We start from the raw sequence: 23,725 nt of genomic DNA on the forward strand, positions 1-23,725 counted from the left end.
AGTGGAATATTGGATCCAACATGCAGAATAGGTCTACAATTGGATGAGCATTGGTTTTAACATCACATCCACTTCAGTTGTATACATACCGTGCACCGTTGATGTCTTTACGAAAACTGAAAGCCTGTTAAGTGAATATAAGCATGTGAAAAGCTTGTTGTTTGAGTGAAACAAGGGGACCCTCAAACATGACCAATCAGGAATTGCATGGCACCCTTCACATTGATTACATTAGATAAGATTGGAATAGGTTCAGGGATGTTTCTGCACTAGCGCTTCAGCCTAGATGTAATAAATTATGTAAATCATCGGAAGTTTGACAAAATGGAAAAAATATCAAACCAAATCTCAGAGGCACTGATGAGAAAAAAGTAATAATTCATTGTTCTCCATTGAGCTTTGGAAGATTGTTTGAGTTACTTCATGGAGAAAGTGAATTGGACCATAAAGATAAGTTTGAAAGATTATCTTCTATCACAGCAGTGACTGACACCAGCAAATGTCCAAATGCTGGTTTTGCACATTACCAAGGTATGTATGCATACAACTGAAGGGGCATTTAAAACAAACTAAACAAAATACTTTTGATATATAACTTCCAATATAGAGATGTAACAAAACATCTATCTATATATATACTGCTGAAACAAATAAAGGGAACACTTAAACAACACAATGTAACTCCAAGTCAATCACACTTCTGTGAAATCAAACTGTCCACTGAGGAAGCAACACTGATTGACAAATTTCACATGCTGTTGTGCAAATGGAATAGACAACAGGTGGAAATTATTGGCAATTAGCAAGACACCCCCAATAAAGGAGTGGTTCTGCAGGTGGTGACCACAGACTACTTCTCAGTTCCTATGCTTCCTGGCTGATGTTTTGGTCACTTTTGAGTGCTGGCGGTGCTTTCACTCTAGTGGTAGCATGAGACGGAGTCTACAACCCACACAAGTGGCTCAGGTAGTGCAGCTTATCCAGGATGGCACATCAATGCGAGCTGTGGCAAAAAGGTTTGCTGTGTCTGTCAGCGTAGTGTCCAGAGCATGGAGGTGCTACCAGGAGACAGGCCAGTACATCAGGAGACGTGGAGGAGGCCGTAGGAGGGCAACAACCCAGCAGCAGGACCACTACCTCCGCCTTTGTCCAAGGAGGAGCACTGCCAGAGCCCTGCAAAATGACCTCCATCAGGCCACAAATGTGCATGTGTCTGCTCAAACGGTCAGAAACAGACTCCATGAGGGTGGTATGAGGGCCCGACGTCCACAGGTGGGGGTTGTGCTTACAGCCCAACACTGTGCAGGATGTTTGGCATTTTCCAGAGAACACCAAGATTGGAAAATTCGCCACTGGCGCCCTGTGCTCTTCACAGATGAAAGCAGGTTCACACTGAGCACATGTGACAGACGTGACAGAGTCTGGAGACGCCGTGGAGAACGTTCTGCTGCCTGCAACCTCCTCCAGCATGACTGGTTTGGCGGTGGGTCAGTCATGGTGTGGGGTGGCATTTCTTTGGGGGGCCGCACAGCCCTCCATGTGCTCGCCAGAGGTAGCCTGACTGCCATTAGGTACCGAGATGAGATCCTCAGACCCCTTGTGAAACCATATGCTGGTGAGGTTGGCCCTGGGTTCCTTCTAATGCAAGACAATGCTAGACCTCATGTGGCTGGAGTGTGTCAGCAGTTCCTGCAAGAGGAAGGCATTGATGCTATGGACTGGCCCGCCCGTTCCCCAGACCTGAATCCAATTGAGCACATCTGGGACATCATGTCTCGCTCCATCCACCAACGCCACGTTGCACCACAGACTGTCCAGGAGTTGGCGGATGCTTTAGTCCAGGTCTGGGAGGAGATCCCTCAGGAGACCATCCGCCACCTCATCAGGAGCATGCCCAGGCATTGTAGGGAGGTCATACAGGCATGTGGAGGCCACACACACACTACTGAGCCTCATTTTGACTTGTTTTAAAGGACATTACATCAAAGTTGGATCAGCATGTAGTGTGGTTTTCCACTTTAATTTTGAGTGTGACTCCAAATCCAGACCTCCATGGGTTGATAAATTGGATTACCATTGATTATTTTTGTGTGATTTTGTTGTCAGCACATTCAACTATGTAAACAAAAAAGTATTTAATAAGATTATTTCATTCATTCAGATCTAGGATGTGTTATTTTAGTGTTCCCTTTATTTTTTTGAGCAGTATGTATATATATATATAAAACACTAGCTAAATAAGGCATTTTACTTTTAATATAATCAACTAAGTTTAAAGAAAAATGTCATATTTGGTGAAAGTTTGGCAAAACAAATGAATTATATAGTCACAAGTTGTGACAAGGCAATAATAACATGTCTTCCAACAAAGAAAGATGACACTAGAGCAAGAGATAGAAATACAGCTCTCGAACAAAATGTCACCCATGGGACAGGTTGTGCAAGTGTGCGCATGCATGTACACATACACAAATAAAAGCTTAATAGACAGAATACAGGTAAACATTCACCAAACGGACACTTTTCTAATATGAAAACTATTTTTTCACAACCAAAAAGAGAAGTCAAGTTGTTACGCTTAGAAGCTAAGTCTAAAACATATACCCCAAAAAACAGACCCTGTTGTAAAATTGAGAATAAAAATCAGCTTTTGCATCCATTTAGTGTAGTACATTATGTTAAATACAATATACACTGGTACTGATTTTGCCATTTCCCCCCCAATGTCAAGGGACATAACGGAGAAAACAAAAAATGTGGTGTGCATGTAAACAAAAGGAACAGCAATATACAGCTAAATAGATTTACATTTTTTAACATTCTGAGTATGACCTAGTCTACAGGAGTTTAAAATGCTTCTAAGGGAAGAAAAGGAGACCACGAAGCCTTTAAAACAACGAGGCACTCTGCCACTGCTTTACATACAGTATCTCTGATCAAACGACTAACTTTTCCCTAACACTGGAAAGGCGGATGGGAATGGACATATTATTTTTATATTGTGCACATCCCCCACCACCCCACTCCCTTAGTGAAGTACCCTCTGTGTGCTTGTCCCTCACCGGTGAGGCACTGGCGCTCTCAACAGAGCTCTCTGTGACAGACTTGTCAATGGTACCTCTTCACTGCTCCAACACTGACACAGCTGATCACGTCCCAAAGTGACTTTGTGAGATGATATATTTTAAAGCATTATCAAAACTCAGGATTAGTCTTTGCCTTTTTTTTTTTGAGTAGCTGTCTTACTGAATGTGTTCTCTAGATTGGTATTAGTAGCATCATTGTTTACTCTAAATCTGTTATAAAACACTTTTGTTTGTCTATTTTCCTTTAAAAAAAAATGTACATAGCAGTAACAAGGCAAACAATATAGGGATGGACAAAAGCTGTCCTATTGAGAACTTCTTAGCAGCAGTTATGCTACTACTCAAACTTGGGACTGCAAGTTACTTTGCATGCATTGATATAAAAAGTATTATATTCAACACATTTTAAAGGACCTTCAAATAAAATTGCTATTAGTTTTAGGCTTTCGGGACATTAAACAACTTTAAATTGGATATTCACATTCCTTAACACCATCAAGGAAACTGAGGGGACAGTAATCACTAGACGGCTACATCGTTCTTGGCTGTGATCATTAGGCACCAAATGGATAAAAAAAAAATGACTGAAAAAGGGTGGGACTTCTTGATAAGAAACACATTTTCATTTTCCATTGAAACCGTTTGACAATGTTCTCCATTGCATGCCCTAATGAACACAACCCACAATCTTTACCCTCTTCAGTCAAAAAGGCTCCCGGCTTTACCTTTTTGCAACCAGGACATACCAGGCATCTAAATGATGTAGCAGACCGTCAAGGATGCTTGAATTGTTATAACCATGTAACATCGTTGAGTAATTCCTCCCTTCACAAGTGAGTGTTTGCATGCACGTGTGTTTGCATCTCTTGCATGAAGTTCTTGAATGGAGCATGTGTGGGGATATATAGTATAAGATAATCACAAATCTGCTACAGGGCAAAGCTATAAAAAAATAAGTGGATAAAAGTATTTACATGAAAATGAAGGTACTTACACACCACAAACTTAAAACTGTTGCACAGTAAGAAAGAGGTGGGAGAATAAGTATATTGTGAAGTCTACTCTGCCCCCCTTGACACGCTCTCCTCCTCAGGCAGTTTTTCCTCCTCCATCAAGCTAATCTCCATCGTTCCACTCTCCTCTTCAACGCTCTTCTTGGGGTTTACCTCTGGAGGATCATAGGTGTCGTGTCCCGTGCCCTCCTCCTGAATGTTGTCCTCCATCTGCTCCCTGTCCTCCGGCCTTGCCTGGTCAGCAGTGCTCTCCCCAGTCTGGCCATCACTGTGTTTTTTCGGAGGCCCACTATCCGTCTGTAAGTGGCTGTGGCTGCCTGCCTCCACCACCACCACCACCCCTTCCTCCCTTGTTCTTTTCTTCTTCGTCTTTGGGCTGCTGGAGGAGTCTGCAGGCGGCATGCCTGGCAGCGCCATGACGCCCCCGTGCGGGAGGAACATGTGAGGGTACAGCAGTCCATGGGACATCCCTGGAATGAGGAAAGGGTTGAAGGCCTGGTGGCTGCCACTGCTGCTGCTGGTCGCTGTGGTGGTGGTGATGGCCGCAATGCTGTGGCTGCCCATCGCGCCTTGCTGCTTTTCCTCCCTCTTTCTCTCTGTGCCAGACTGAATGCCGGAGCCCTCAGCCCCTGTGCTTGAAGATGCCTGGCCGGGGCCTCGAGAGGGGCTACTGGCCGCTGAGGAGGAGGCCGCAGTGGTGGTAACTGCAGCCGTGGAGGAGGAGGTGGAAGCAGAGCAGGTGGGCGGCAACCCCATCAGCCCCTGAACGCTGAACATGTGGGGGGCGCCATGTATGCCGTGGAGCATCATAGGCAGCATGCTCAGACCATTCTTTGCGTCTTCGCCGGCGGACACAGCAAAGCCATGGGGGAATCTCATCAAGCCTGTGAGTGGGATGCCCTGGACATTGCGGAGGTTCTGGAGGCTGACCAGGTCCATGCTGCCAATCAGGCCGCCGTTCATACAGAGCGGGCCCATGGGAGACTCGGAGAGGAGGGGCTTGGGCATCTCGCTGCGGGGACGACGGCCCCGGCGGCGGGGCCCCTGCTCGCGGCACACGGGCTCAGTGAGGATGCGGGTGAACTTGCCCTCGGGAAGAAAGCCCTGGAAACACAAGGCATTAGCTTAAGGAAAATGCAGGGATGGATTTGAAGGACATCTGTAATCTGTGAGGCAGTAGTTTCTGACAACTGCACTATTCAAGATGAGTAAATGCCTAATTAAAAATGGAAGCATTCTAATGAAACTATTTGATGGGGCATTTATGTGGATATGAGAGAGTGAAAATGCCATGCTACTCACAGAGTGTTTCACTACATCTGCCCAGTCAGGTGCTACGCAGTACTCAGTATTTGCATCCAGCCATCGTGAAAGCTCCTTGATTGCTGGAGCCATAGCACCCCCAAGCTACAGCACAGAAGAATACAGCCCTCAATGAGTTCTTGTACACACACATAGCATCAATTATGCATTTGTCTATAATTCAGGCAAACATTACATTTAATGCACATTTTGTTAGGCTGTCTTATTAAAGAAGCGTATTCAATCAATGTGAAGGAGCACAGTTGGGTGGGGAGAAGCATCTTCATTCACCTGTTAACCACAGGCAAAGAAATGCCAGTAGCTAGGTTTAAAAACATTTTGCGAAAGATTTAAGCGAATATTGTATTTTTAAGTACAAATAAAAAACACTGTCGAATAACTTTTCATTTACCCAATAAAAAAAAAATATAACTTCCATCCCATTTTTACCTCTCAATGCTTTTGTTACAAAAATGATTGGGATAAACAGCAAATACCCACTCGGGCATGGTGTAGACAACAACTCACAGACAGGGTACAGTAGGTGACGTTATTGATAATAACGAGATATTTATTTGTCAACTGGCATTCATGGTCGAATTGCTGCAAAGAAACCACTACTAAAGGACACCAATAATAAGAAGAGACTTGCTTGGGCCAAGAAACACGAGCAATGTACATTAGATCGGTGGAAATGTCCTTTGGTCTGATGAGTCCAAATTTGAGATTTTTGGTTCCAACCACAGTGTCTTTCTGACGTAGAGTACGTGAACTCCACATGTGTGGTTCCCACCATGAAGCATGGAAGAGGAGGTGTGATGGTGCTTTGCTGGTAACACCATCAGTGATTAGTTTAGAATTCAAGGCACAGTTAACCAGCATGGCTACCACAGCATTCTGCAGCGATACACCATCTCATCTGGTTTCCGCTTAGTGGGACTATCATTTGTTTTTCAACAGGACAATGTCCCTACACACCTCCAGGCTGTGTAAGGGCTAATTGACCAAGGAGGAGAGTGATGGAGTGCTGCATCAGATGACCTGGCATGCACAATCACCCGACCTCAACCCAATTGAGATGGTTTGGGATGAGGTGGACTGCAGAGTGAAGGAAAAGAAGCCAAGTGCTCAGCATATGTGGGAACTCCTTCAAGACTGTTGGAAAAGCATTCCAAGTGAAGATGGTTGAGAGAAATACCAAAAGTGTGTAAAGCTGTCATCAATGCAAAGGGTGGCTACTTTGAAAAATCGAAAATATATTTTCATTTGTTTAACACTTTTTTGGTTACTACATGATTCCATATGTGTTATTTCATAGTTTGGATGTCTTCACTATTATTCTACAATGTAGAAAATAGTCAAAATAAAGGAAAAACCCTTGAATGAGTAGGCGTGTCCAAACTTTTGACTGGTACTGTATCTATTTCACCAACCCAAAACATTATCCACCAATCGAACGCATTTTGTTTACAAAAAATAGAAAAGTTTCCCCACAATTTGCTGTTTCCATCAGGTACAGTACTCTCATAAAAATGGTGGGATGGAAACATGGTTAATGTCAGTGATGTTATGCGTGCTTGTGCATCAGTGTTCGGTGTGTGCGTTTGAGTCAAAATAGTTACCCTGCGGCCAGTGCTCCTGTGAACCACTGGCACCCTCTCCTCCCCTGTTAGGGAGTTGACATCCAGCTTGGTGGGGTCTTTACAGCGATGCCGCCGCTGCTTGGGCCGCTCCACAAAGCTGTGCAGAATCGCTGAGCCAGGAGACTGAAACCCCAGATTTGGCAAGAAAAGCACACTACTCCAAATGATATTCACTTACTTTAAAACTTACTATAAAACCTTACTATAAAAACAGCTGGTGAGTTGAACCCTCGTAATAGAAACGTTCTCAAAGTTCACAAGTTTTTCAGAAATCCCAGTTTCCTCCTGCTTATTCCCTCTTGATTCCAGGAATCCTCCAACGGACAGGGAATCCTCCAACTGGGATTTCACAAAAGTAAAGGGAATTTGAAGAATGGATAAGATGAATGTGCATGGAGGATCAACTCACCGGTGCGAAAGTGGGCACCTCCATGCTACAGTTGGGATTCTGTCGCAGCCATTCCATCAAGCCATTGTTGGCAGCCTCTCTGTCGATGGCCACCACCTCTGACAGGGTGGGGGTGGAGGTTCCCGGGGGGTGCTCTGGTGGGGAGGAGGTGGACGACACTGCAGAATGGCTGGTGACTTCTACCCTGCCCTGTAGAGGAAAAAAACACAGGGAAACAAATAGATGTATTTGATTCCCAACTCAACTGTAGTATGAAGTGCTTGTGATTAGTGTTGCACAGTATAACGAAACTCTGTACTTTCTCGATACTAGAACATGAAAAACTGTTTGGTACTATAATTTTTGTTACTTTCAGTACTTTGTCAAATGTGTCTCACGTCATATACTGATTGAGAGGATCAAGTCTGTCTATCATTGTAGCTGATGTCCCAAATAACACAAGCGTACTGTGCCTCATGCCTGCTCCACTTACTCATTGCTAGAGCAGAGTGTCTAGGCAGCAACATGTTAGCTTTCCACTCAAGCTGCACAGAGGTTAACACACTTGAATAATTTTGAAACTAAAAGATACCAGTAGCTTCCAGCTTTGTAGAATTACTTTCTATGCAAGTCACAGCTGAACTGACATCAATTCACAATCCTATTACTTTGTGATATAAAAAATATGCTGATTTCAAAGCTTGTTGTCAACAAAAACGTAATGAATTCACAATGGTCTCGCGTCCAAAGATACTGTAGCAACCCTGACTTATAAGCGCGGATATCGACTCTGCCACTGGAGCATGCTTTTGTGGCACAGTCGATTTCCGCAGGGTTACCGGCAAGAATGTTGAGGATTCGTGCCGGATTCCCTACCTGTTTCATTACATTGGTGTCAGAAGTGAAACTTCGAAACTCAAAAGATGCCCAACGATTGAACAGCGCAATAGCTGAGTTTATCTGTCTGGATCAAATGTCAGTCTGTGACTATGGCTAACACGCCTTTTTTGCCATGGTATCGTTTTGGTATCAAGTATTGTGATGGTATTGAGTTTCGTGATACTAAACCTGGTATCGTGACAACATTACTAGTGATACGCTATCGTACAACCTTTATTGCAAATTAATTGCCTCCAAGCACCAAACCACAAGAGTCAACTGTATTGTCCTTCCCCCTGAACTTGGTAGGGGGACAGGTCCACAGTAATTATCATCAAAACCAGGTGGTGCAGAAAACTAGCACCATTAAGCTGGCTCTTATTCTGTTCACAAAACCAAAAAAGAGTTTTGACTTGACAAACCTGTTTTTCCTGCACATGCATTCCTCTGCTCGTGACAGACCCAATGTCAACCGCCTCCACGTTTCTCCGTCTGCCTCTCCTCCGGCGCATGATTCCGTCGTCACACCTCAGGTTGCCGTTGACAATTTGACCGGTGACGGGGTGGATGAGACCTGCCTGCAGGATCCCGGCCTTGTCCTTTCCCACTGAACCCTGCGTGGCGGGCAGTTTTCGGGCACCGGGGTGGACCTGGTGACTCATGTGGCCTACAGTGGCTGCCGCGTCGCCCCCAATGCCCAGATCCCCGGCCTTGGAGAGGTCCATGGCCGCCTCCTGCCAGCCGTTGAGCAACAGCGCCCCGCCTCTGTTCGACACGGTTACAGGCATATTCTCCCCTGTGTGGCACTGCTTACTGAGCACCTCTGCCTTGTATTCAAACGCACGCCTACCCCGCTTTAGTTCAGGCAAATAGGGCGGCGCCACCAGCCTCTCCTGCAAGAGAGGCAAGGATGTCAACCTCCAGTCTCCCTGGCTGCATTCCCCGGCATCTCTTGACTTGTACTGAACAGGATGGAAATGGAAGAACGGAAAAACATGAATGAATACCGACAATAGACTGGCGAATATCTACAAAAACGTCACAAAAGAAGGATTTCAACAACAATGGTTATGAAGGGACAGAAGATGAACATGAGCTAGTCACCTTGGGAAGGTGGGTGACAGGAGGGGCTGGGATGTTGAAGTTAAGGCTCTGGGATGGCTGTACCCTGGCTGAAATGAAGCCAGCCCTCTGGTGCACAATGTTGGGCACACAGGTGTTTGCCAGAGAGCTAGGGGAGTCATACTGCTGACTGGAAGAGGGCCACTTCCCCTTCAAGATGGCGTGACAGATGCTGTCCAGGCGGTTGATGATCACCCGATCCTGCAACGCAAAGGAGCACAAAAAAGTCCCACGCATTATTCCCCTGTTTCCCAGTATATGGCCTAGCTGCAAAGTCAAAATTGGCTATATCGTGAAAATGTACACAACATTATCATAGGTATGTGGACACATGCTCATCGAACGTCTCATTCCAAAACCATGGGCATTAACATGGAGGCGGTCCCCACTTTGCTGTTATAACCTGTTGGGGCTCGGGGGCAGTATTGAGACATTTTGAAAAAAATATGTGCCCATTTTTAACTGCCTCCTACACCAACTCAGAAGCTAGGATATGCATATTATTAACACATTCGGATAGAAAACACTCTGAATTTTCTAAAACAGTTTGAATGGTGTCTGTAAGTATAACAAAACTCATATTGCAGGCAAAAACCTGTGAAAAATAGATTTAAAAAAATGTGAATTTTGTGACTGTACTATTTAGTGTCATTGTTTTATAGATACCATAGTGAGAAAGGATTCATTTCGCAACACCTACGGCTTCCACTAGATGTCAACGATCTTTATAAAGTTGTTTGAAGCGTCTATGATAAACAGAGAGCAAATTAGAATCCAAGGAAGTTGACATGTCATCACTTCATTTTTTTGCGCCTGCGCATAAATCTGAGAAACGTGAGTTTGTCATCATTTTTATCTAGACATAGGATAGGTTGTGTGAAAATATTACTGATGTTTAACGTTAAAAATGGACCAAAAGATTAATGCTAAACAACATTTGACATGTTTGAACGAACATAAATAGATTATTTACTAGGTTTTTTTAGCTTTTCGGCGTGATTTTACCAGCCCCCCAACCACGTTTTGTGGGAGCATAATGAACGCTAAGTACTTGGTGTTATTTGGACATAAATTATGAACTTTGTCAAAAGAAACCACATTTGTTCCGGACCTGGAATGCCTTCCGGACCTGGGATCCTGCCTTCTGATGGAGATAATCAAAGGTAAGGGGATATTTCCAATGTTATTATCGATTTTAGATGATGCTAACTGTATAGCATAGCCTGTTGTTCTTAGCATAGCACCCCGTTTATTGCAAAATGTGATTTCCCAGTAAAGTTATTTTGAGATCTGGCCATTCGGTAGCAATTACGAGATGATAATATATTATTCTTTGAATGACAATATTATAATTTACCAATGTTGTCGAATAGTAATTTTGTTATGTTCACCGGAAGCATTTCAGAGAAGAAAAAAATCTGAATTTCACGCTACTGTAAAATGCTGTTTTTGGATATAAATATGAACTTGATGGAACAAAAAATGCATGTATTGTATAACATAATGTCCTAGGAGTGTCATCTGATGGAGATTGACAAAGGTTAGTGCATAATTCTAGCTGGTTTCTGCTTTTGGTGACGCCTGACCTTGAATTGAAAATGGATGTTTGTACTTTTGTGGCTATGTACTGTCCTAACATAATCTAACTTTATGCTTTTGCCGTAAAGCCTCTTTGAAAATCGAACAATGTGGTTAGATTAAGGAGATGTTTATCTTTTAAATTGTGTAAAATAGTTGATGGTTTGAGAAAGTGAAATTATTAGATTTTTGATGTTTTGAATTTCCAGCCTTGTTAGCAATCCCGACTCGGGGTTCATTGCTAACCTGTAGCCCCAACAGGATAACAGCCTCCACTCTTCTGGGAAGGCTTTCCACTAGATGTTGGAGCATTGCTGCAGGGACTTGCTCTTGTGGCTGAATGGAAGCATTAGTTAGGTCGGGAACTGATGTTGAGTGATTAGGCCTGGCTCACAGTCGGCATTCCAATTCATCCCAAAGGATCTCGACAAACCATTTATGTATGGACCTTGGTTTGGGCAAGGGGGCATTGTCATGCTGAAACAGGAAAGGGCCTTCCCTAAACTGTTGCCACAAAGCTGGATGCACAGAATTGTCTAGAATGTCATTGCATGATGTAGCGTTAAGATTTCCCTTCACTGGAACGAAGGGGCCTAGCCCAAACCATGAAAAACAGCCCCAGACCATTATTCCTCCTCCACCAAACTTTACAGTTGGCACTATACATTTGGGCAGGTTGCGTTCTCCAGGCATCCACCAAACCCAGATTCATCCATCAGACTGCCAGATGATGAAGTGAGAGTCATCACTCCAGAGAATGCTTTTCAACTGCTCCAGAGTCTAACGGCGGTGAGCTTTACACCACTCCAGCCGATGCATGGAATTGCGCTTGGCCATGGAAACCCATTTCATGAAGCACCCGACGAACAGTTCTTGTGCTGATGTTGCTTCCAGAGGCAGTTAGGAACTCGTTAGTGAGTGTTGCAACCCAGGACAGACCATTTTTACACGCTACGCGCTTCAGCACTCGGCGGTCCGGTTCTGTGAGCTTGTGTGGCTCTAGCAGGGAAGAAATTTGACAAACTGACTTGTTGGAAAGGTGGCTTCCGATGACTGTGCCATTCTTCTGTAAGGCCATTCTACTGCCAATGTTTGTCAATGGAGATTGTGTGGCTGTGTGCTCAATTTTATACACCTGTCAACAACGGTGTGGCCGAAATAGCCAAATCTACGAATTTGAAGGGGTCTCAGCTTTTGGTCTTAATTAAACATAAGTTATGGAAATATGTTTGAAAATCTGATTTTGGGAGAGAAATTGTTATACCCTAATCTGATAGTGTCAACCAATTCCCCTGGGCTAACATGAAATGGAAACTTTTCAAGGCAGTTGGCAGGTCAACTCCCCATGTACCATACCTTTGGCCACTCGGAGAAGGAGTAGAGGGCTTTTTCCTGAAGCAGCTGGGCGATGGTGGGCTCCCGCGCATCCTGCAGACTGTCAGGCATCTCACACATGGACATGGGGACTGCAAACTGTGCCACCTCCACATAGCTGTCAACTACAGAGGCTGTGGAGAGAGACAGTGATTCAGTGCACAACACAAGATCTCAACTACAGGGCATCTAGAGAAGGTGGTAAAATGGTCATTTTCAATGCTACATGTTTGAAGCCTGCTAAAACCAAAAGCCACAGCTATTTTATTTCTGTTATATGAGTCCATCTTAACAGCTGTAGGCTACCTAGAGCTTTCCCCATATACATACAGTACCAGTCAAAGTCTGGACACGCCTACTCATTCAAGGGGTTCTCTTTATTTTTACTATTTTCTACATTGCAGACATCAACTATGAAATAACACAAATGGAATCATGTAGTAACCAAAAAAGTTAAACAAATAAAAATACATTTGAGATTCTTCAAAGCAGCCACCCTTTGCCTTGATGACAGATTTGCATACTCTTGGTATTCTCTCAACCAGCTTCATGAGATAGTCACCTGGAATGCATTTCAATTAACAGGTGTGCCTTGTTAAAAGTTAATTTGTGGAATTTCTTTCCTTCTTAACGTGTTTGAGCATCATTTGTGTTGTGACAAGGTAGGGGTGGTATACAGAAGATAACCCTATTTGGTTAAATACTAAGTCCATATTATGGCAAGAACAGCTCAAATAAGCAAAAGAGAAACAGTCCATCATTACTTTAAGACATGAAGGTCAGTCAATGCAGAACATTTCAAGAACTTTGAACGTTTCTTCAAGTGCAGTCCCAAAAACCAAAAAGCGCTATGATGAAACTGGCTCTCATGAGGACCGCCACAGGACAGGATATGTTCATTAGAATAACAGCACCCCAGATTGCAGCCCAATTAGGCCTTCATGGTCGATTTGCTGCAAAGAAATCTCTACTAAACGACACCAATAAGAAGAGACTTGCTTCGGCCAAGAAACATGAGCAAAGGACATTAGACAAGTGGAAATCTGTCCTTTGGTATGATGAGTACAAATTTGATATTTTTGGTTCCAACCGCCGCATCTCTTTGAGACGCACATGTGGTTCCCACCGTGAAGCATGGAGGTGGTAGTGTGATGGTGTTTAGAATTCAAGACACACAACCAGCATGGCTACCACAGCATTCTGCAGCGATACACCATCCCATCTGGTTTGCGCTTAGTGGGACTATCATTTGTTTTTCAACAGGACAATGACCCAGTACACCTCCAGGCTGTGTAAGGGCTTTTTGACCAAGAAGGAGAGTAATGTGGAAACTCCTTCAAGACAGTTGGAATATGCTGTGCACTTGTTGGCTGCTTTTCCTTAACCTAGCAGTCCAACTCATCCCAAACCATCTCAATTGGTTTGAGGTCGGGTGATTGTGGAGGCCAGGTCATTGATGCAGCACTTCATTACTCTCCTTCTTGGTCAAAAAGCCCTTACACAGCCTGGAGGTGTGCTGAGTCATTGTCCTGTTGAAAAACAAATGATAGTCCCACTAAGCGCAAACCAGATGGGATGGTGTATCGCTGCAGAATGCTGTGGTAGCCATGCTGGTTGAGAGAATGCCAAGAATGTGCAAAGCTGTCATCAAGGCAAAGGGTAGATTCTTTGAAGAAACTAAAATACATTTGATTTGTTTAACACTTTTTTGGTTACTACATAATTCCTTATGTGTTATTTCATAGTTTTGATATCTTCAACACTATTCTACAATGTAGAAAATAGTAAAAAATATTACAAAAACCCTTGAATGAGTAGGTGTATCCAAACTTTTGACTGGTACTGTGCGCATACACACGCACAGAACCTTATTTTTGTCCAGCTCATATTACTATTTTGGATGCATGTAAAACTACCTTCATTACCTGGAGTTTGGGGCCTCTCCTCCTTGATCTTGTCCTTCACTTCCATCAGCACCTCTGTCTGCTCCAGTTTGGGCGTGAGGACAGTGCTGTCAGGCTCCAGTATGTCTGATTGGCTCTCAGAGCTCTCTGGGTCAAGAGGGAACTCAAGTTTGATCTGTGCCACTCCCGCCACACCTGGGGACAGTGGTGGCTCAGGCTGGGGCCTGGGGACTGAGGAGGATGGGGGCAGAGTGTCTGTTGCATCAACAGTGGGGAGTGTGTGTTCGCTTAAAGTGCTCTCTGCTTCGGCAGGCCCCTCGAAGGCCGCTTCTGGTTCTACGTCATACTGATCCAACGGCCCTGTGAATGGTCCTTCTGGTGCCTTGTCTTTACAGAAGTCTTCCAGAGGCCCATCCACTGGTTCCTCCTCCTGGGAATCCATGGGCGATATCTCCAAGGGTTCTTCAACCTGCTCCTCTAGAAGCCCCTCCTCCACTGGCCCTAAGGGCGTGTCCCTTTCTAAAGTCTCTTCTCCTGGCCTCTCTAGAGCCACCTGACATGACTCCACTGGAGAGCCCATTCCCATCCCATAGCAGGGCTCCTCTTGGAGAGTGTCCTCGCATGGTATACATGAGGTGTCCAGGCCCTGCTCCAGCCCCACCAGACTCGGACTGTCCACAGACATCTCCTCTTTGTCAAACTTAAAGGACACATCCCTCTCTGCCTCCCCCTCGTCGGGGCTGGGCACGTGGGCGACAGTGTCCGAGTCACTCAACTTCTCCTCTGGCTGCTCGACATCACCCTGGTTGTGGTGGTGGCGGTGCAAGGTCATATGGGACAGTGACAGGTGCGGAGGGGGGATGTAGGAAGGAAGGGGGCTGGCGGAGAGGTTTGTGTGCTCTGCAGCAGGTTCCTCCTCGCTCACGTCAATGTTCTTGAACAGCATGAAACTGGAGGGCAGCGGCTCCCCTGGGTCGCTCCGGGATGAGGGTATACCTAGGCAGTCGTCAAGCACTCCCCCTGCTCCATCCTCCCTTCCCCCGTCTCCCGGCAGCTCCTCTGTGTCCAGGAACTCTGTATCAAGGGCTGGTGCCCCCAGGATGGGGTCAGCCTCGTTGAACATGCCCACGACGTCTGCTGTGCCTGTGTGGTCCGTGCTCTCCCAGGGCACCTGCAGCTCCTGTTCCAGCTCCAGCAAGGGGGCCATAAGGCCATTCTCTTCCGAGGAGCCCACCAGCACGTCACTGCGCAGCTTGCCTGAGATGATTGGGTCCATGTCGGCCGACTGCTCGCTGGTCAGCTCCCCCTGCACACCATACGAGTTGAGCATGCTCTGGCCGCCCTGAGCTGAGTTGAAGGGGAACCCGTTGAAGGCCTCCTTGGCAGACTTGCCATGGAGGGAATCTGAGGCCAGGCCCTCATGCTGCAGTGATGCCAGTTCCAATGACTCATCCAGAGGGGGGCAAACCAGGAAGCCCTCCCTTGGCCCAGACACCATACCTAGGCTGCCCCCGGGGCCCGTGCCCACTATCTCTGGCGGGTGACCATGGACGTTCGGGTGAGAATGGAAGTGGATCGCCGAGGAGGGGATGGCTGGGGGACCGTACTCCGGCGGCTGGGGAGAGTGGCATTGGCCGAGGCCCGTGTCATAGATGCAGCAGGGGTGGTGGTGCGGTGAGGGGGCCATGCCTGCGTGGTGCACACTGGGTTGGTAGCCTTGGTGATTCTCCTTCTGGACGTAGTTGCGGTGGGCCTCCAGGAAAGATAGCTGCGGGTCGTTGAGGATGTAGTAGTCAGTGCGGCTGAGGCCGTGGCGGGCCGCTCCAATCAGGAGGTCGCGGTCGTGCTTGCCACACTCCCACCACACAGGCAGGTAGAGGCTGGGCCGACACAGCTGCAGACGTGGGCCCAGCAGTGGGTGGCGCAGCACCTGCTCCCTGACCTTGCGCAGCAGCTCGATGCGGTAGAGGGTGCGTGCTGCTCGCTCCTCTGTGATGGGCTCCACAAACAGGTTGTGGTCCAGAGGCCCTGACAGACAGACGGAGAGGGCTTACTTTCGTATAAACTGTATAATTAAAATCACACCATTGCAATGTCACTACTACAGTATAAATAATACTAATCATGTCAAATCTACCACCATGCTTTTCAAAGCACAGCTAAAATAAGCTAAATAGTGAACTATCCCTTTAAGACACATTCCTTTGGCAGAGACTATTGTTAAAGGTTGAGTAAGTCATTTTAGAAGGTTGCAGGACGCATTACTAACCAACAACAGCTGCAAATCCCAATAAAACTACATCACGTAATTACTTTCCTTGCTTTGCCTAACTACACTATTTTGAATATAGCAAATACGTTTTGTGGTTCAGAGTGCAGTATTTATTTAGTTTCATAGCACAAAAAGTATGCAAGCAAGTTTCTCACTGGCTTTAGTCAAAGAGGGAGCAAGTGGTAAGTGCAGGGTGGTTGCCAAGCAACACGTGCCACGGAAGGGAGGCAACATCAGCATAGCACTACAAATCCAATATTTCCATGCTAGATTTGGGCCGAACAATTATCGTGAAAATTGGTCCCTTTCAGCCCGAGTGGTGCAGTGGTCTAAGGCATTGCATCTCAGTGCTAAAGGGGTCACTACAGACCCTGATTCGATTCCAGGCTGTATCACACCCGGCCGTGATTGGGAGTCCCATAGGGCGGTGCACAATTAGCCCTGCGTCGTCTGGTTTGGGTTTGGCCAGGATAGGCAGTCATTGTAAAATAAGTATTTGTTCTTAACTGGCTTGCCTAGTTAAATAAAAGGTTTAAAAAAGCCAATTTTCAGTTTGCTTAATTTTTTGTGCAGTGCGAACCCAACAGGGCTTGCCCACCCACTGGGGAACCAGTCCCAGCCAATCAGAATTGAGTTGTTCCCCACAAAATACTTTTATTACAAACAGAAATACTCCTCAGCACTTTACATGTTGGACCAGCACTTTACATTTTGCGTTTATATTTTTGTTCAGTGTACATTATGGCATTCCCTAGGGTGGCAAATTCTGGTAACTTTCCAAAAATTCTGAGGTTATCCAGAAATCCTGGCTGGAGGATTCCTGATTTCCGGTTATTCCCTTCTTTTTGCACCTTTAAGGGCAAGCTCTCTTGCTTTGCTTCCTGTTGAGTCGTTACCTTCGTCCTTCCTGGGGGGCAATCTGCAGGCGGTGCGGCACATGGACACAAAGCTACTGAAGTATCTCTCCAGGCTCTCGTCGGTCTTCCTCTCCAACCGGGCAAAGGAGCGGAAAGGAATCCAGTCGAATGTTTTCTTCTCCGGGTCGTACACCACACCGAATGACGACACGGTGCGGTAAAAATCTGCTTGCTCACGCCGTGTCCACCTGCTCACAAAAACACAGGCCTACCATTAATCTTTGATCAGGGGAGCATGCACTGACATGTGACTGCAGTACACGGAAGCCACAAGTCAGTTGTGGGTATCATACACAAAAGCAGTCTGGTTCCAGTAAGACATTTCCCCATTGAAGTCAAATGTCTTAATCCAAATAATTTTACATTAGGTCTTTGAAATGCACCATCTTTTAGGGGCATAGATAATGAACCAGTCAAATTCTTCCTCTAGCCTAGCAGGTGTTCACAGATCTTGAAGGATATGTTTTGTGAAAGGTAAATGGCTTATTGGAGAGCTAGCAGGAGACATCCTCGTATTGATATAACCATGCCGGTGAACATAGAGGGGGGTAAGGAGCTAGGAACCGAAAGGGAACGGGACCGAGCAGCACATAACGTAGGGGATCAATGACATCACCCACCTTTGCTCTGACATCACCCACCTTCTCTGCCACTCCAGGAAGAGAGGGTCAGGTTCGGCGGCGGCCACCGTGCAACGCCTAATCTCCTCCCCCAGCTGCCAGGACATCGTCCCCAGGCCTGCCCCTAACCCTTCAGGTAGCAGGAAGTCATGGCGCAGTGGCTCGCGCCGCATGAAGCGCTGGTAGGCCGTGATGAGGCGACGTAGCCTGGCCGTAAGGGCAGGGCCGGCCGGCCACAGAGGGCGACCCTTTAGCTCCATGCCCTCCTGGCCAAAGCTCTCCTGGACCATCTCCACTGAGAGTGTGTCTGCAAAGTAACAGCATCAGATCTATGCTTGTCAATTTACATTTACATTTTAGTCATTTAGCAGACGCACTTATCCAGAGCGACTTACAGTAGTGAATGCATACATTTCATATCATGCATTTTGTTTTTGTACTGGCCCCCTGTGGGAATCGAACCCACAACCCTGGAGTTGCACACACCATGCTGGCATTGCAAACACCATGCTCTACCAACTGAGCCACAGGGAAGGCCCTGTGGCTCAGGGCCTTCATATGCTTTTCATGACAAATTCTTACAATTAGGTGAAAAATATATTTTTGACAAAATTACATTACCTACCTGGTAGAATAACCCACAAGAACACTTGCAGAAAATGAACTAGGTGGAACTTGGAGTTGGTAAAACCACTATAATCTATATGCACTCACAGATTCTCCAGTTTGTAAGGTGTTTTATGCAAAAATGCAAGTTGAAAGGCAGATGAACACTCACCTTGACCAACACTGTCATGCTTATCCATTGCATCATTACTGGAGCTGGTTTCATCCTTTTGGAGCAAAAATAGATGATACATCATCACAACTCAACCTTTTTAGATATTAAATAATTGAATCCTTCATTTTCATTTAGCCAAGTCACTCGAGAGTGCATACCTTATTATCAACCTTTTCCACTCCTCCCTCCTCCGGATTGCATTCAGGATCGTCTTTCACATCATCACTTTTGCAAGCACTGAACATTAACAATCAAGATAAAGACCACAAAGTTAAATCACTTTCTCCATCACCAGACTCAGCATGACCACCCAGGATTTATGAATATATATTGAGGGGAACTAGATCGAGGTATTGCTGATACATTCAATTTTGGGGCTTAAAGGCATTGGTTGACATTCATATTTGTAAACAGCACCTGAGATTTGGTACTGTGGATGTTCATATTACTGTATGCTGTTTTTTGGGGTCAATCCTTTAAAATCAGACTTGTGCCCTACGGTAAGGTGGGGGTGGTTTCTTGCCTGTCAGTGAGGTCAGCCACCACCTCTCCTCCACTCTGCTCGGCTGAGAGTGCCGTGACGTCAGGCATGCCCACCCGCTCCAAGAAGCATAGCTCTGAGTCGGCCCGCATGGCATTGTATCGCTCATACCCTAAGGACACACACACCAGGAGCCAGGGTTACTGTGCGCAGAAGGTGATGATGGAAGTGGCTTTAGACTTAAATGTACTATCAATTTAAAATGTATAATCAATTAATCAATGACTGATATACGGTAGGCCAGTAATTACCAATCCTGATCCAAGATTTACAGAGCGAGCTACAGGCTTAAAACCTGACTCAGCTAATCGACTGATCATCAGGACTTGGATTAGTTGATTCAGGTGTTTTAGTGCTGGATCCAAACTTGCACACCCTGAAATTCTCTAGGACCAAGGTTGATATAAGATCCTTTGAAATTGACAAAATTAGGGCCTTGATAAGCAGGAGACACTAGACTAAAGGATTACCGTGTTTGTGCACTCCTAAGAGGAGAGACTTATCCGCCTCTGCATCCCACCAGCCTGCTGGGATCTCGATGTAGTCAATATCAGGCAGTGCCACCTCCAGTTTACTGCACAGATTACACACACAAACAAATCAGCCATTTACTTTGGGCTGGTTTCCCGGACAAGATTGTCCTACTTCTGGATTAAAAAGCATGCTCAATGGAGAATCTGCAATGAAAGTGTTTTTGAGTACAGGAATAGGCATCATCTGGGTTCAAGGAACTAGCCCTATCAACAAGTTCATCAGTGTATATAGTAAGTGGCATGATTAATGGGTGCCCTCATGGTGCCCACTCTTACCTGGCAGGAATGCCCTCCAGGGACTGTGCAGCAGTTTCTCCCAGGACCTCAGCCTTGAGGTAGTACAGCATCCTCACCCTCAGAAGTACCCTTGGCACAACATGACACATAACACAACACATGGACCACTCATCGTTCTGTTATTGGACACAGCAACTTTTTTTACCAGTTGCAAAGTTTGCACACGTTTTTTCAGGAAGAGATAAAACATACAAAGCTAAAACATAAAACTTAAAGGAGCAAATGCTAAGTAAATCTAGCACAAAAAGTAAATCTAGCATAAAACTCCCTTGGCTTCAGCACTTCAAATTATAATTTCAAACAAATCTTGATTTTGTATGTTTCTTTTCAAGCTAGACTTTGTAGATTTAGCAACCTTAGGAATCCTATTAGTCGGAGGAGAACATGACGAGGTTCACCAACAGCTGAAGGTGAATTGTGAGAAATGGGGGACTCACTTGTTGCAGTGCTGCTTGAGGTGTTTCTTGTAGCTGTCATCCTGTAGCACTACCTCTGGGTTGCAGTTGACAAGCCAGTCTGCATGCTTCATCTCGGGCACGCTCAGCTGGTTCTTTAGCTTCTTACCCTTGCGTCCCCTGGGCACTGGGGCCGACAGGCCTGCTTGAGGAAAGGTAGGGTTTGAGCAATACCAAGCAATCATCTTACATCAAGCAATCATCAGTAGCACACCAGTCCACATTAAAGCACATATTTGGGGATCAGAGTTGGAGCTATGGCTACAGTTATTTGGAGTCATCAAATAACTCAAATTAACAAAAAGGTGAGGATTGCTTAAGGGATAGATAAGAGTCGATACAAGATGTAGTACAAGATGCTGAGCAAGGATTCAAGCCCCCAGGGGCCATTTAGTCAGGAATCTGCTTTATAGACCACTATGAGAAACTCTGGCACTACGAGTTGCTTTTCAGACCTTGTTTATTAACCTGTTGGGGCTAAGGGGCAGTATTTGCACGGCTGGATAAAAAAATGTACCCGATTTAATCTGGTTACTAATCCTACCCAGTAACTAGAATATGCATATACTTATTATATATGGATAGAAAACACCCTAAATTTTCTAAAACTGTTTGAATGGTGTCTGTGAGTATAACAGAACTCATTTGGCAGGCAAAACCCTGAGACATTTTCTGACAGGAAGTGGATACCTGATGTGTTGTATTACCTTTAAACCTATGCCATTGAAAAACACAGGGGCTGAGGAATATTTTGGCACTTCCTATTGCTTCCACTAGATGTCACCAGCCTTTACAAAGTGTTTTGAGTCTTCTGGAGGGAGATCTGACCGAACAAGAGCCATGGAACGATGATGGCCCATTAGACACCTGGCGCGCGAGTTCATGTTGGGTACCCTCGTTCCAATACGTTATAAAAGAGAATGCATTCGTCCACCTTGAATATTATTCATGTTCTGGTTAAAAAAGGCCCTAATGATTTATGCTATACAACGTTTGACATGTTTGAACGAACGTAAATATATTTTTTCCCCTCGTTCATGAAGTGAAGTCCGGCGGGCTTAGATCATGTGCTAACAAGACGGAGATTTTTGGACATAAATGATGAGCTTTTTTGAACAAAACTACATTCGTTATGGACCTGTGATACCTGGAAGTGACATCTGATGAAGAGAATCAAAGGTAATGGATTATTTACATAGTATTTTCGATTTTAGATCTCCCCAACATGACGGCTAGTCTGTATCGCAACGCGTATTTTTCTGGGCGCAGTGCTCAGATTATTGCAAAGTGTGATTTCCCAGTAAGGTTATTTTTAAATCTGGCAAGTTGATTGCGTTCAAGAGATGTAAATCTATAATTCTTTAAATGACAATATAATATTTTACCAATGTTTTCTAATTTTAATTATTTAATTTGTGGTGCTGACTTGACTGCCGGTTATTGGAGGGAAACGATTTCCTCAACATCAATGCCATAGTAAAACGCTGTTTTTGGATATAAATATGAACTTGATAGAACTAAAAATGCATGCATTGTCTAACATAATGTCCTAGGAGTGTCATCTGATGGAGATTGTAAAAGGTTAGTGCATCATTTTAGCTGGTTTTATGGTTTTGGTGACCCTGTCTTTGAATTGACAAAACATTACACACAACTCTTGTAAATGTACTGTCCTAACATACTCTAAATTTATGCTTTCGCCGTAAAACCTTTTTGAAATCGTAAAACGTGGTTAGATTAAGGAGATGTTTATCTTTCAAATGGTGTAAAATAGTTGTTTTTTTCAAAAAATTTTGAATTTTGACATTTATTTGGATTCAAATTTGCCGCTCTTGAAATGCACCTGCTGTTGATGTAGTGCACCACGGGTGGGACGCTTGCGTCCCACCTAGCCCATAGAGGTTAATTTGAGTGTTGTCAACATAACCATTTTGCCAGTCCTCTTTCCTCCCACGGCCATATGAGTGAATGACAGCTTGTTTGTAGGGGATGTAACTGAATCTCTCACCAGAATGGTTCTGCAGGTCTTGTTTATGGCCATCCTTGGCAGGTGTGATGAGGTCCCAGATAAAGCTCTTGATCTTGTCATCGCCCATGTAGTGACGCACGCAGTAGACCAGCAGTGCCCGGCACAGCACCTCCATGTCACGCTCAGCCAGTTGCCACTTGAAGCGCCCGTGGGTCAGGATGTCCTTCCAGCGACCCCAGCTGTGTGGACACACGCAGAGAGATGGAGCGGGTGGCATGAGCACAGATACACCACAAAAAAGTGTCAGAGTCGCCGGGATACAGTAAAACTCCTTGAATACCCCCAGCCAGTGCCACATACAGTTGCAGCCAAACATACTGGCACCCTTGCACTTTTCTTAAAGAATTCCATATTTCTTCTGCTTACAATTTTACTTTTGAAAATAAAGACAAATGGGCAAAATTACTGGCACCCTGGAGCTAGTACTTGGCTGCAGAGCCTGCGTTTTTGGCCCACTTTTAAGCAGCAAACTGCTCTAATTCGTCAATGTTTGAGGGGTGCCCTCCAACTGCTGTTTTCAGCTCTCGCCATAGGTTATGGATGTGATTCAGATCTGGACTCTTCGCTGGTTCATCTTGAACCATTCATGGGTGCTTCTGATGTGTGTTTAGTTTGTTTTGTCCTGCTGGAAGACCAACTTTGAACAGAGACCTAGTTTTTGGACACTGGGCTGAACATTGCACTCCAAAAAACATTTATAATCTGCAGATATCATGAGGTCTTGCAGACGTTCAAGGCCCCCAGTACGAGAAGCAGCAAAGCAACCCCACAGCATTATCGAACTTCCCCATGTTTGATTGTAGGGAGGGTGTTCATTTCTTTGAAAGCTTAAATTTGGTTGTTGGTTATAGGAAGAACCCACAAATAAAGGAGAAAATAAATCCTGATTGAACTTCTCAAAACACACCTAAACAAGCCTAAATCCAGGGGAAAAAATGTATGTGGACCAATGAAACATAATTAGAGATCTTTGGCAATACAGATCAGCTGT

General features: G+C 45.1%; 1 protein-coding gene across 10 annotated transcripts in view; it reads right to left on the reverse strand.

Moving 5' to 3' along the window:
- Positions 1-2,645: 2,645 nt before the first annotated feature.
- LOC106582632 (chromodomain-helicase-DNA-binding protein 6) overlaps positions 2,646-23,725 on the reverse strand; it is a 112,602-nt gene continuing 91,522 nt past the window's right edge. For 6 of the 10 annotated variants that reach the window (XM_014165874.2, XM_014165873.2, XM_014165875.2 and 3 more), the window contains 17 exons: positions 22,714-22,913; positions 20,688-20,847; positions 20,230-20,319; positions 19,891-19,994; positions 19,403-19,532; positions 19,038-19,116; positions 18,877-18,931; positions 18,099-18,405; positions 17,458-17,666; positions 14,311-16,317; positions 12,368-12,519; positions 9,416-9,634; positions 8,734-9,273; positions 7,454-7,642; positions 7,024-7,167; positions 5,402-5,506; positions 2,646-5,203 (listed from right to left, as the gene is read on the reverse strand). In XM_014165874.2, the coding sequence (XP_014021349.1) occupies positions 4,145-5,203; positions 5,402-5,506; positions 7,024-7,167; positions 7,454-7,642; positions 8,734-9,273; positions 9,416-9,634; positions 12,368-12,519; positions 14,311-16,317; positions 17,458-17,666; positions 18,099-18,405; positions 18,877-18,931; positions 19,038-19,116; positions 19,403-19,532; positions 19,891-19,994; positions 20,230-20,319; positions 20,688-20,847; positions 22,714-22,913 (5,749 nt within the window). In that variant the 3' untranslated portion in view covers positions 2,646-4,144. Of the gene's footprint in view, positions 5,204-5,401; positions 5,507-7,023; positions 7,199-7,453; positions 7,643-8,733; positions 9,274-9,415; positions 9,635-12,367; positions 12,520-14,310; positions 16,318-17,457; positions 17,667-18,098; positions 18,406-18,876; positions 18,932-19,037; positions 19,117-19,402; positions 19,533-19,890; positions 19,995-20,229; positions 20,320-20,687; positions 20,848-22,713; positions 22,914-23,725 lie in introns of all 10 variants that reach the window. The other 4 variants (XM_014165871.2, XM_014165872.2, XR_001323356.2 and 1 more) reach the window with 4 other exon arrangements.

Source organism: Salmo salar, chromosome ssa22, assembly GCF_905237065.1.
Source record: "Salmo salar chromosome ssa22, Ssal_v3.1, whole genome shotgun sequence".
Lineage (NCBI taxonomy): Eukaryota > Metazoa > Chordata > Actinopteri > Salmoniformes > Salmonidae > Salmo > Salmo salar.